The 14,762-nt window shown below is 46.1% G+C and overlaps 1 protein-coding gene and 1 long non-coding RNA gene across 3 annotated transcripts in view; one reads left to right on the plus strand and one right to left on the minus strand.

Moving 5' to 3' along the window:
* Nucleotides 1-938: 938 nt before the first annotated feature.
* Nucleotides 939-3,543, minus strand: LOC103183051. The gene is made up of 3 exons (XR_488379.2): nt 3,300-3,543; nt 2,527-2,570; nt 939-967 (listed from the first exon to the last, which is right to left on the minus strand). It is a non-coding gene; the product is annotated as an uncharacterized LOC103183051 (long non-coding RNA).
* Nucleotides 3,544-8,412: 4,869 nt separating this feature from the next.
* Nucleotides 8,413-14,762, plus strand: part of gpsm1b (G protein signaling modulator 1b) — a 66,825-nt gene continuing 60,475 nt past the window's right edge. The window contains exon 1 of one of the 2 annotated variants that reach the window (XM_042337467.1): nt 8,413-8,576. Coding sequence is in view for 1 of the 2 variants with exons in the window: in XM_042337466.1 (XP_042193400.1) it covers nt 8,512 (1 nt within the window). In the remaining variant the exon portion in view is untranslated. The remainder of the gene's footprint in view (nt 8,577-14,762) is intronic. The other variant, XM_042337466.1, reaches the window with a different exon arrangement.

Consider the following 14,762-nt stretch of genomic DNA (forward strand, 5'->3'; position numbering starts at 1 on the left):
AAATCTGCTTACCTGCAGGAGGAGGGAGTTTGATTTGACCTCCCATCACCATCCTTGCTGCAAGCTGTATCTCTGCTGCAAGCAGCATCAAGTGGTGGGCAAAAGCCTGGCTTAAAAGTCCTGCTGGTATTCTTCACGCTGCCTCCTACAGCAACACACAAACAGCTATTTCAAAAGCCTCCTCATATAATTCAGCCAAAGGAATGACGTGTGGCCCAACGTGAACTGTCGAATTCATCATTTCGACTCACAAAGTCCTCAAATCGTTGAATACACTGAGATGTATTTTTTCTCTACAGAACAGTGATTTCAATCGCTGCTCTCCCTTGGCTCTTTTAATTATTTATGGCCCATCCGACAATGCAAAACAACCAAACGATAGTTTGATCCTTTCAGTGCAGAGCTGCAGTGAAATCACAAGATCAATTGGATGAAGAAAGCCCTTTGACCCATTGTAACTCACCTCTCCATAACACCCGCCTCCCATCACAGTGTCAACCCGTTTTTTTAATGAGTCCAGAGTCCTGAATTATTCGCTATTTAACCTGTCAATTCCTTTGGATGAGACTTTAAACCGAGGTCCCGTCTGCCTGTTCAGGTGGACGTTAAAGATCCCATGATGTTATTGGAAAAGAAAAGGGAGTTTCTCTCTCTCTCTCTCTCCCGGTGTCCTCCAATCCCCCAAATAAATCTGGTCACTCGCTCCATGGTTGTCTGTGGGACGTTGCTGCGCGCAAACTGCCTGTCGCATTTCGCTCACAAAACAAAACACAGTCGCTCCATTTCAGTGAATCCCGTGGAGCTCTTCGAGACGTCTCGACGACGTGACAAGGGGCTGCGTCGAATGCAAGGAAGAAGAAAGGATTTTAAACTCACCTGTGGCCTGATATTGCAAGCCACTCGGACCGGTCTGTGCCAGGGGAACCCGCTGCTCTTCAAACTGGTACTTGTTTTCAATCTGCCGTAACTAGGAAGTGAAGGCCGAGCGGTTATTAAGCACACAATGCACGTCCAGCAATGTGTTAACACAAAAAAGGTCTTTCTTTCCAAACCAATGGATTTATTTCAGCTGACACCATTCTAAATGGCAACCAGATTACAACGCAAAACCCCACTGCAGTCTTTTAGTTATATTCCCCCTGCTGAGAATTTTACTGGGCATGTAGGATTTTCCCCTATTAAATGTACAGGGGCAAGGCTGATGAATTTTTCAACTGGAGGAAATTAATTCTCTTCTTGTACGTTACCTCTTCAATGAGCAGAAATCAATTTTTGCAATCAATCTTTCCCTCATTTTTAAGGTAAAACAAGAGTGGGTGACAGGGCAGCAGCACGGAGAGGCTGAAATGACAGCGAGAGCAACATCAAAAAGGGATTTGCCGAAGTTCCCTTTTATTGATTTGGGAACTTTTTCTAGCAGACACATACACTACACACACACAGGTGTAACGCCTGTGTGCCACACAATATCTAAGGCACGCTGCTTCACTCTTTACTTTTACTTTTCACTCATACTCCAAATTGCAACCAGACGCACATGTGGAGCGTATGGAGACACCCACAGAACACACACACACACACACACACACACACCCCACCACCCCACCCTTAGAAAGAGGAATGAGGTTCAGAAGGAAACACAAAAGTGTCAGCTCTCCAGCTGATTGCAGGGCGAGACACTCGGGACACCTTAACTGATTGCGCAGCGATGGAAACGAGCGGTTTCTGGCCAGCGAAGCGCGGCAAATTGGCAGAGAAAACGGTTCAGAAAGCAAACAAGTCGAGGCACGGCCCCTGATTGAATTCACATACGGCCACTGAGTCTCCCGCTCCACAGGGCAGGGCAGCGACGCAGAGCAGAAGACAGGCTCTCACTGTGCAATTGGAGTAAACAATAGACACTGCATCAGATCTGTACCTGCAGCGGTGATGTAGGTGTTTTATTTAGCAGCGTATCAGTGTTGATTCATTGGTTACACTTTCGTACTTTAAACCGGGGTTAGAGTGACCCAAGCCTATTCAATAGAAGAACATTACTTCGCCAATTTAACAGGATATTAACATGAGCCGGCCAGATCTCGAACGGTTAGACAACAGCCTTTCGGTGGTTCCTGAAATCTCTCCGAGTGTTGCGTTGATTTAATATAGTTCAGATGTAAAACTCTCAAGCGTCAAGCCCACTGAATGACTCCACGCCTGGAATACAGTACAGCAACGACTTGTTACTAAACAGTAGTTTAGTATTCTAGTGTGAACTTGGCATCTGTAAAACCCGAATGCACACGTAACTTTTCAACGGAGAGAGTGATTTTGCGCTATTTTTTCATGGATTTCATGATGAAGAAATCGAGAAGACGTCTGTGATGCGAACTCGCAGGGACACAAATCTAATTCAAAAAATGCAATCTACACTGGACGGTAAATCCTGTGAAGCCCGTCAAGACGTTCTCCTGATGGGAAAGACGCTACATCAAATACAAGGATGATTACTTAGTATTATATTGTCCCGTGGCTCAGTTTACTCACCACGGATTTGGCCTCCTGAAGGCTGTCCCAAGCATAGTCTACTTCTGTGGAGGCAGGAGAGTAGAAGCAAGGAATTATATTTAAACAGAGTCAACACCAAGGAAGATTGGCAACTGAAAGCACAATAAATGCATACCTGCCTCCCAATCACTGAGTTGAGAAAGGAACATAAAGTGACATGATGCGTACAACAGGGATATCTATATGGAACATTACAGCAAGGAAGCAGACCATTCAGCCTAACTCAACAAAACGAGAGATAACTATAGGCCTTGTATTAGATTAAAGTGCATTTCTAGCTGTGTTCCTACATGATGGGGTTTCAATTGGATTGGCAATCGCAACAGCATTACACTTTAGCTCTAAAGTGCACCATTGGCATTAGATCAGAGAGTTATTTTAATAACATTTCAGTCAAACTTACACATGCATACAGGAATGCATTGCCTGAAAGGGGGCTGGAAGCCAATTCGATGGCAACTTTTAAGGGAAATGGATTTGGGGAGGACGGCTTTGCAGGGCTGCAGGGAGAGGGTGGGGGAGTGGAATTGGTTTGGATAGCTCTTTTGAAAGAGCCGCACAGACACAATGAGACAAGTGGCTTCCTTCTGTGTTGTATAATTATATGATTCTATGATGATACCACAAAATACGCAGCCAATGCACTTCACATTTAATCCTATAAAGCGCTGGCGAGTAGTTCTCCCGACGGGAAAGACCTTCTATCAATCGTTGACTGTTTCAGTTAACATCACAAATTAGAACCAACTAACCATCAAGTCTTGAATTCTCCATCTCGAAGTGTCCAGACCTGTTGAAAGTCGCTGCCATCTCATTTCCACTGACTTGAGCTAAATAAAGAACTCAGGATACATTCACCTGCAACACACCTGAATGTAAGGATTATCATGTAAGGCGATGTAAGAATTATTGAAAAATATAATTTTCTCAGGAGGCATCGCTCGAGGATTTTACCTTTACGCCGATTATAAAAATGACATGTTAATAAAAAGTCAAATGGTCGGAGAAGCGGTTCATCTTCTAGAAAAGTGTTCAGTTTGATTCTGAGGGTATATATAACCAATGCTTTCACTTGTTGCTGACTGGATCAAGCGGGTGCACCGGGCATGCGGGACCTCGCAGGAGTGATCCCTCAGCAGACTCACAAGTTAGTACGGATGGTGAGTTGGAGCGGAAATAGCGATAGCTCCTCACATGTGTGGAATGCAAAAGTAGCTCCAACTGTCAGTGACGCCTTCGGAGAGAGTTAAAGAGGGCAGGCAGGCTCTTTGTTAGGGTGAGTAATGTAGCGTATTGTCAAGAGAGCTCAGGCGCTGTGGTAACCGTTGCATTTAACAACAAAACTGACAGAGCAGTTGAACTCTCCACCTGGTGTTGCTGAACAGGAAAACGGATGCGCTGTTTTCGAGTTTAATGGCAACTCCTGCCCTCAGAATGTATGCTGCAGCGAAAGAGCGATTGTCATTTTAGAGAACCACGTTTTTCTATTCACCAGCAAAGCCAAAAATGCTGTGAATAATCCCAACATCTGTTACTTAATGACCGTAACCGGTGCTTGTAAAACAATCACAGAATCGCACAGATGTAATAAACACCTAACCCTAACATTTGATACAGCCGCCTTATCGCGTCGTTGACACGTCTCAAAGCGCTTCGCAGAATATACCGTAAAGAGTATTTCGTGGGCGAAAGCGCGAGACGGGATGCAGTGCCCCACAACAGTCCTGGAATAGAGCGACCAAAATTTTAAGATAAATATACATCCTCCCCCTCTACACACACACGCGCGCGTGCGCGCGAACACGTTTTCCACGTGGGGTTAAAGAATTGAGGACCTTCCCAACAAATAAAATGATTTCCGCTGACCGACAATGTACTCTCCACACAAACTGGGCACGAACTAACCCGACCAGCCTGCGCCCTGTCAGGTAGTGTAGGCGAGTGAGCCCAGATTAAGAGTAGCAGAGGTGCTCTAAAGGCAAAGCCATCAATGCAATACAATAAAACAACAACAAAAACAATCTTTGGAAGCCTTTGCCTTCCGCATCTGAAGTAAAAATGCTGAGACACTGAGACCAAAGAATAAACACTTGCTTCATCTCTCACCAAAACACGAGTCGTTAACATGAAGCGAGCATACGCGATGTCTGAAAAGATGGGTTATTTTCAACCCCATTGAGGCTGTCACCAAAAACAAAGCTAATTGCAAGTCACCAACAAAGTTTGCAATGGAGAGAGAGAGAGAGAGAGAAGCAGTCAGGAGTTTCTATTCTGATTCATTTTTTTTTACCTTTAAAGGTGATTCGCAGTCTGCACTGGGGTCTGAGGTCTGAAGTCTGCTTCTGTGCCCAGACTGTACCTGGTTGTGGCTGTTGGTAACTGGTCAATAAATAGCTCGCAAGTTACGTTTGCTTCCTCGTTTCTAATCCCACGAGCTCGCAAACTGGAACTGCCAGCCAATTCCTCCCTTTAAAGTGACCCTGACTCCTCTCTCCTCCACGTACAGCTGGAAATAAATCTGCATCTAAAGTATTCACGTTTCAAAAGAAGTGCGTAACAATTATGTACAGCAATCTGACATTGATATTGATGGTGCATGACCTGGTTAGTGAAAGGTGCTACATCAAATGCAAGACATATTAAGGTTAATAATTAATACTATAGTAAAACATAATATTATTATTGGTAATAAATATTACCGTGATTGATAATTAGAATGACTGTTGACAATAAATAATATGATTGTTGATAATAAATAATATTATGATTGATAATGCACGATATGAATTGGGATAATCAATAACAGTGTTTGTATGATATAGTAATGTTAAATTCTACAGAATTATGTAGAAAGTTACAGCGCGGAGACGGGCCATTCGGCCCAATTAGTCTGTGCCCATTCTTATACCCCACATAGGCATCCTCCACCATTCCTTATCCCCTCCAGATACCCCTCCATCCCACAGCAGCGGAGACACATGGGGTTTGGCTGTCACTGAAGCCTTTTACTAAGGTCCTGAAGATCGCCCCCTTGTGGTAAACGACGGGTGCGTCAATTTCCATCGTCAACAACAACAACAACTTGCATTTATATAGCGCCCTTCCCTCTGCGAAGCGCACCGGAGGGCTTTACAGTGGCGGAGTCTGACAAAGAGCCGGAGGGCGGGGGGGGGGGGGAAGAGGGGTGGGGGAGGTGACCATAAACGCGATCAGAAAGGAAGGACTTCTTTGTGGGTCTCACGGGTCTGTCCTGTGTTCGCACTTGAGGTCTTTTTTGCTGGAAGAGGGTTGTCAGGGTTCCCACATCTGCCTTGTTTTCGTAAGGCAGCTGCAAGTGCGAGTGAACTGCAACATAAAAGTTAACAAAAAACCTCGGAGTGAATAACCAACAGGTATTTGAAGGTAAATGATGTCCCTTTATCTCTATTATCTGTAATAATAATAATAATAATTGGGTCACTCAATCCACGACTGCTTGTGGGACGCTGCTGTGCGCAATTGGCTGCTGCATTTCGCCCACAGAATATGCGGTCAATTCACTTTACTGTATATTCCGTGAAGCGCTTTGAGACGTCTCAAAGATGTGATAAGGCCGTAATATCCAACGCAAGGATTATTAGTGTGATTATTATTATTATTATTGAAACCCTGACTTACCATTTTGTACCCGGAGACACCGAAACATTTAAGACGCTGAAGAGTTTATAAGCTTCCAAGCAATCCTTGAAAAGTCAAATTATGGGCATTTGCAGAGGTGAAACTAATTCCCACCCTCCCCTCCTCCATTTCCCCTTCGAAGCCTCGACTCATTCCGATAAAAGAACTTGCTCGAGGCTGAGTTAGACAACTCTGCCTTTCATCTCGTCCGTTAAACTAAAACAAAATAAACATCGACGGCAAATTACTCAGATGAGAGCGACTGATAGCAAAGCCCAGCCGTGTAATTCAGAAGCAGCGAGGCAAATCTGTTTCACACAACATTACACGGTCGCTCCAGTTCAGATGGCGTCCCGCGAAGCGCTTCGGACCGGCGCGATAAGGCGCTGGGGTCGAAATGCAAGGATTATTCTGGTTAATACGACCGATCTCCAATGTTCTTTGTCACATGTGGGAGCGTTTTATTCGGCTTCCACGAGAGAGAAGCTGAACTGCAGGTGGCGGGATCGAGTCTCCGCACAAGTCAGACATCAAACTCTTACTCCAAGGCAGAAGGAAAGTGCTTTGGGGGGTGGGGGGGAAGGGAGAGAGAGAGGTTGGGGTGGAGATAGATAGATAGATAGATAGATAGATAGATAGATAGATAGATAGATAGATAGATAGATAGATAGATAGATAGATAGATAGATAGATAGATAGATAGATAGATAGATAGATAGATAGATAGATAGATAGATAGATAGATAGATAGATAGATAGATAGATAGATAGATAGATAGATAGATAGATAGATAGATAGATAGATAGATAGATAGATAGATAGATAGATAGATAGATAGATAGATAGATAGATAGATAGATAGATAGATAGATAGATAGATAGATAGATAGATAGATAGATAGATAGATAGATAGATAGATAGATAGATAGATAGATAGATAGATAGATAGATAGATAGATAGATAGATAGATAGATAGATAGATAGATAGATAGATAGATAGATAGATAGATAGATAGATAGATAGATAGATAGATAGATAGATAGATAGATAGATAGATAGATAGATAGATAGATAGATAGTGGAGCAGAGAGTAAAGGGTTTCAAAGTAACAGTGACACAGAAAGGAATGTTGCAAAGTCTGGGCAATGGCTAATTGCAGAGGGAAAAGCCACACACACACAAAAAAAGAAGAAATACTTTGCATCAAAGGTTACCAGTGAGAGAGAGAGAGAGAGAGAGGGGGTTTGTGGAGGTTCGGTGCCAGTGGGGGATTGACACTTGTTGCACAGGAACTTGACGAGAGAGGGAGGAACTGCAGTGCACTCACACACACAGAGAGGGGGAGAGAGAGAGAGAGAGAGGGAGAGAGAGGGCTTTGTTTCATATAATCTGCAGATCTCTGATCTCTGTTGTGTTTAATGTTTCCCTAATCCCGAAAAACAACCGGTTCAGATGTTACATTCTGCATCTGCTCTCAGGAGAGAGTCACAGAGACAGAGAGGGAGAGAGACATAGAGAGAGAGACAGAGAGGGAGAGAGACAGAGAGAGAGACAGAGAGAGACAGACACAGAGAGACACACAGAGAGACAGACAGAGAGAGAGACACAGAGACAGACAGACAGAGAGAGAGACACAGAGACAGACACAGAGAGAGACAGACACACAGAGACAGACACAGAGAGAGACAGACACACAGAGACAGAGAGACAGACAGACACAGAGAGACAGACAGACACAGAGACAGACAGACACAGAGACAGAGACACAGACACAGAGAGACAGACAGACACAGAGACAGAGACACAGACACAGAGAGACAGACAGAGACACACAGAGAGACAGAGAGTGACACAGACAGAGAGACAGACAGAGGGAGAGAGACAGACAGAGTGACACAGAGTCAGACAGAGAGACAGACAGACACAGAGAGACAGACAGACACAGAGACACAGACACAGAGAGACAGACAGAGACACACAGAGAGACAGAGAGAGGGAGAGAGACAGACAGAGTGACACAGAGTCAGACAGAGAGACAGACAGACACAGAGACAGACAGTGACACAGAGAGACAGACAGAGTGACACAGAGAGACATAGAGAGAGAGACACAGAGACAGACAGAGTGACACAGAGAGACAGACAGAGTGACACAGAGAGACATAGAGAGAGAGACACAGAGAGACAGACAGAGTGACACAGACACACAGACAGACACACAGAGTGACAGAGAGGGACACAGACACCCCGACAGCTGCAGTCACTCTCTGTGCAGTTGGAGACATTGTTGCTCAGTGACTGGACAGTAAGTTTGGGGGAAAAAAGAAAAGTTCTGCGCGAAAAAAAAATCCCAGAGATGTGTTAAGACGGTATTTATTTATTTATTGGGGGTTTGTTTTTGTGTTTTGTGTTTTTTTTTAAAAAAAATAGCGTTTAATTGTGTTACAAAATGGGAAGTTTACAAAGTTAACTTTTTAAAAAATATATTTCTTCCTCTCCCTCTCTCCCCCCTCTGTCCCCCTCCCCCCACCTCTCCCCCTCCCCCCACCTCTCCCCCTCCCCCCACCTCTCCCCTCCCCCACCTCTCCCCTCCCCCCACCTCTCCCCCTCCCCCCACCTCTCCCCCTCCCCCACCTCTCCCCCCTCCCCCCTCCCTCCCCCCCTCTCCCCACCTCTCCCCTCCCCCCTCCCTCCCTCCCCCCCTCTCTCCCACTCCCCCCCTCTCTCTCCCACTCCCCCCCTCTCTCCCCCTCTCCCCCTCCCCCCCTCCTCCCCCTCCCCCCCTCTCTCCCCCTTCCCCCCTCTCTCCCCCTTCCCCTTCTCTCCCCCCCTCCCCCTTCCCCCTCCCCCACCTCCCCCCCCCTCTCTCCCCCTCCCCCCTCTCTCCCCTTCCCCTTCTCTCTCCCCCTCCCCTCCCCCTCCCTCCCTCTCCCCCTCCCTCCCCCCCCTCTCTCCTCCTTCCCCCCCTCTCTCTCCCCCCTCTCCCCCCCTCACACCCACTGTTTCTGGTCAGCAAACAGTTTAACATTTAGTTTCTTTTTCTCTCTCTCTCTGTCTCTCTCTCTCTGTCTTGTGTTGATGTGATGGACATGTTGTTTTGTTTTCCTGTTTGATTTTGTTACTGATGGTGGTGGTGATGATGATGATGATGGTGGTGGTGATGGTGGTGGTGGTGGTGGTGGTGATGATGATGATGATGGTGGTGATGATGGTGGTGGTGATGGTGGTGATGATGATGATGATGATGGTGGTGGTGGTGGTGATGATGGTGGTGATGATGATGATGATGATGGTGATGATGGTGGTGGTGATGGTGGTGGTGATGATGGTGGTGGTGGTGGTGATGATGATGATGGTGATGATGGTGGTGGTGATGATGGTGGTGATGATGATGATGGTGGTGGTGATGGTGGTGGTGATGATGATGATGATGGTGGTGGTGATGATGATGATGATGGTGATGATGATGGTGGTGATGGTGGACGTGCTGTACGTTGCTCTACAGTGTGGTGTTTGGCTTAGAAAACAGACAGACCCTCAGGCTCCACAGACCTGGATACACAGTGACACACACCCCCCCCACCCATCCCCACACACACACACACACCACCCCCACACACACACACACCCCCACACACACACACACACACCCCACACACACCCACACACCCACACACACACCACCACCCCCCCCCCACATACACATACCCACACCCACACATACACACTCACACTCACACACACCCCCCAACACAAACACACGACCCTGAAATGTAACTTGAGCAGTGAGAGTACAGTGTAAATCTGGGGAGTGGAGCTGTATTTTTATGAATGACTTGTGATTGCACTGTCATAGGAATTCCTGGGACACGAAACGAAAGGGGTTTGGGGTGGGGGGGCGGGTGGGGGTGGGGGGGGCGGAGAATGTAACAACTATTCCTGTGCTTTGCATAACTGGCCGCAGAAATGTTGTACTCTGTTCCCTACGTTTACTCGGAGAGTGACGGACGGTAATGGTAACCCCTGCGTTTGATGCAGCGCCTTATCGTGTTGTTGAGACGTCTCAAAGCGCTTCACAGGATAGACTGTAAAGAGAACTGACTGTGTGTTTTGTGGGCGAAATGCGGCAGCCGATTGCGCACAGCAGCGTCCCACGGGCAGCTATGGCGTGAGTCAACCCAATTTTATTCGGGGTGGGGGGGGATTGTTGGCCGCTGCAGATCTCCAAACAGCTGTAATTTCCTTAATGTTTGACAAAGGAGTTATTGTGGCTCTCGGGTTAATCTAATTTTAAAAATGAATAAACCACGAGAGCACGGCTCGTGCAATCCGAACCCTTGACACGAGTGAGGTTCACGGCCTTAACGTGATGTCTGTTGTGGAATGCGATCGATTCGTGCTGATTGATTGCCGCTTGATGCGTGTCACCACCTGGCTCAGTTGGGAGGGCTCTGAGCCTCTTGAGTCAGGAGGTTGTGGGTTCAAGCCCCGCGCCGGGACTTTGAACGCACATAGGCTGGCCTCGCAGTCCGCTGGAGTGTAGGGGCAGAGGAGGGGGGCGCTCTGCGTTGTCTGAGATGCCACCATTCGGATGATCGCACTGCACACTGCGATCCGGTCTACCTGTTCAGGTGGATGTCAAAGACCCGAAGAAATGTTGCATTGCTCAAAAGAGAAGGTAGTTTCTCCCGGTGTTCAGGGCAATCAGCTCACAGGAAAAATTGGTCATTCGCTTCATAGCTGCTTGTGAAACCTCACTCTGCTCCAATTGGCTCTTCATTGGATTACAAAGTACAGTCACTACACATTTACAGTAATGACGGGCTTTGAGACACATCGCTGATGTGAGAGATGCTATATCCAATGTGAGGATTATTACCATTTATTATTATTGGTACCATTGCTATACGCCCGAGTCGTGTTCTCCTGTCACTCCTCCAACTCTGGTTGTTTTTTTCTTTTCGTGTGGGAATGATGTCAAGAGTGAAATTGCGTCTTTTAAAAATAGATTTTTGCGTGCAAAGGATATACTTGAACCCTTGTGTCACAGAGTATAATTAAGAGGTTTCTACAGTACATAGTTTTATTTATTGGGTCAGGGCTTGAATACAGTCCAGGCTGATGAAATTCTTACTGCTGGCTATAAAGGTTCTGCACAAAGTATGTTTGGGAAGTCTCAACCCAGTTCCTCGTGGGCTTATAATACAAATTTTAATCTTGTTTTTCAATATAACTTTGAAACCTCTCAAAGCATTTCATGCGTAATTGCAGTGAACTGCTGTGTGTATTTTGTAGGCAAACGCAGCAACAACAGCAGCAAAATGACATTTATAGAGCGCCTTTCACGTCGGGAGGACGTCCCAAAGCGCTGAACAGTGAGGTGTCGGGGCCGGAGCATGGGGGGGAGGGGTGGTATAGGGGTGAGGGAAGGCAGAGAGGTGGGAGGGAGACCAAAGGCACGGTCGAAGAGAAGGGTCTTGATACCGGCCTTGAAGGAGGCGAGGGAGGAAGCGAGGGCGAAGGGACCGTGGGATGGAGTTCCAGAGTGTGGGGGCAGAGAGGCTGAAAGCCCAGTCACTGATGGTAGGGCGGGAGACATGGAGCAGCCGGAGCCCGATGAACGGAGGGAGCGGGCAGGTTGGTAGGGAGTCAGCAGGTCAGAGAGGTAGGAGGGGGCGAGGCCATGGATGGCCTTAAAGGTGAGGACGATCTTGAACTCGATCCTCTGGGGGATGGAGCGCCTGATGAGGGTGGGACTGATGGGGTCGGGGAGCCTGGTGCGTGAGAGTACACGAGCTGCAGAGTTTTGGATGATCTGCGGCTTGTGAAGGGAAGCGTTCGGAAAGCCGATGAGGAGGGAGTTCCCGTAATCAAGCCTCGGGGAATGACAAATGCAGCATTTGCAAACAAAAGACGCAGCAGCCGATTTGCAAACAGCAATACCCCACCAACAGCTGTGAAGTGAATGTCCAACTCATCGGGCAGATTGTTGGCAAAGACACCAGGAGAAATTCCCAACGCTTGCTGCACAGTTGCACAGGATCCTTAATGTCCACTTGACCAGACAGAAAGGCCTTGGTTTGATGTTTCTTCCAAAGGATGACACGTTTAACAATGCAGCTCTGCATTTCAGTGTCAGCCTGTGAGCCCAAAGTCCTGATATATGGGGCTTGAACCCACAAGTTCTAACCCAAAAGGCGACTTGAGCCAATTCGTTGCTGGGGTCAACCTCACAAAACAGCTAATTTGGAATTCATCGGGTAAGGTAGGAAATGGCCCAAGTGTACTGACTATTGTTGGCACAGTATGGAGTAGATGTCTCTCTTCAATGTGCTTATGTTGTACAGGATATCCAGCCACAAGTTCATGCATACGGTAGGTTTCTGCATTTTGTTTTAAAAAAGGAACATTTTGCAATCCCTAGCAATTCAATCTACTTGTCCGAGCACAATTCAGCCCGATAAACAAATAATCATTTCAGCTTGAGGGATCAGACTGTCATTAGTTGCGGTACTTTGAATCCACCGTTCAATACGCGGGTGGCCTGAATATCAGCTCCTTTGGTTCAACAAAATTACATTTGACTGCTGAAACAGCCGGCATTTTAGCTCAAATTTCAGCTTCAAGGCATTTTATTTGAGACCCTTTTACAATCGTCCATCCTTTACGTGTCACCTCTCGTGGTTGCTTTGATTCCTAACCAAATAGGAGGTGATTTTTGCCGTTTCCAGCTTTGTCTCCTTGCAGTTGCCTCTTGTTATTTCTGCCTTTCATGATTCCTTCCATTGTCACTTTCAGGAATAGGGGCCTGTCCGCACGCATTACCATATACACCCAAACAGTCCTGTTGAATTTGTCTTTCTCGATCTTCCATCTCCTCTTTGTTTGCCCTGCTTGACAATTCAGTGACCTCCAGTCAGTGCTTCACTTTCCAATTTATCCTTGGATTAGATATATAATGCCTTTCACATTGGGAGGATGTCTCAAAGTGCTGCGCAGCATACACTGTATATTTTGTAGGCAAACGCAGCAGCCAATTTGCGCACGGCGATGTCCCACAAATAGCCATAAGGTAAATGACCACTTGTATTTTGGGATTGTCAGTCAGGACACCCAGAGAAACTCTCTTCCCTTTTTAAAGATGAGGAGCTGAGCTGATGTCCAGGATTGTAGCTGACGTTGCTCCATTGTTTTCTTGATCCATAATCGATGGTCCAGCCTCGTTGTGTCGGTCATCGGGACTGATGTCTTCTTCTTCCTTCTTATTTCCTTATCTTAGAGCATGTTTGACTATGGTGATTAATATTATGGATTCCAGTTCATGTCTTATTACCGAATGGAGAGGTTGTGTACAATAAATTGTGTGCTTTTAGCACTAACATCCGTTTTCATGTCTGGTTTCCTTTTCCACCAGTAAACTTGTTTCTTTAGTCTGACACTTACTGTTGAAGTATACCAGTGCATCCCCTTTCACGTCAGCTTGTAACTTGAGCTCACTTCCTTGAATTGCTTCTAGTTTCGCAAACTAGACTGAGATTTGGGTTCAGAAACTTCTGTTGGATTGGAGCTCATTTTAGTGGCAAGCTGACTGTTTACGATCGAACATCTTGTGCCAGTCACCTAACCTCCATGCATCGGGGTTTGGGGCAAGGAATAGATTGATATTGTTGGTGTGCGTTTAAATCACTTACCAGTTTCCTTTCCAAGTCTAAAGAACGCATTTGCTGCCTCATGTACAATAATGTTTTGGACGTCAACCTAATTATATCAGAATGACTATTATTTCATGATGAATGTAATTGAACAGTCTCAGGTCCATTGCACCAAGTGCTTAATCGTAATCTTTAACTGCGAATACATACTCAACAGCAACAGTTCACATTTATATATTGCTTTTCCTGTAAAATAAATGTCTCAAAGCCCTCTGAGCAGTAACTGTTCTTCATTATCATAACATCGGGTGAAAAAGGCTGTTTGACTCATCCTTCTAGACACCATCACCCTTCCTGGAAATCTGTTGTCATCTGTGTTTTTTCTCAGAATAAAATGTTAGCAATGAGTGTTTCTGAAGGCAATTCAATCCAGTCTTTTGACTTCAGTTTAGTTCTCTACCTTCTCCTTCGCTTGGGTGCTGTTCAATTCTGCATGGATCCTGGGTATTAAATATTAATCGATGTACAGAACCGCATCAAAGCCCAAGCATCTGAGCATTAATCAAGACGACCATATAACCACTTAACATTTCCACAACTGTGTCAGAGGATAGAGCAATGCCAGGGCACATCGCTGGAGATGTATGCTGGCTATGTCAGTGTCAGTGTCACACGTCTCAGTGTATGCCTTTGAATGCTGATGAGATACTCTATAACATCGAGTTACTAACCACATTGTGCCGTTCCCTATCACTGACCAAAACTTGCTTATAATGGCTGTCCTAATTCATTTGGCTTTCCACCACCCATTGTAAGCATTGTAATAGTTAATGTAGTTTTTCTTTAATGGACTGTATATATCTCTCCCTCGGGACCTGCCCGACGAAGTGCACAGAATTGCGT

This window comes from Callorhinchus milii, unplaced genomic scaffold, assembly GCF_018977255.1.
Source record: "Callorhinchus milii isolate IMCB2004 unplaced genomic scaffold, IMCB_Cmil_1.0 Scaffold8, whole genome shotgun sequence".
Classification (NCBI taxonomy): Eukaryota; Metazoa; Chordata; class Chondrichthyes; order Chimaeriformes; family Callorhinchidae; genus Callorhinchus; species Callorhinchus milii.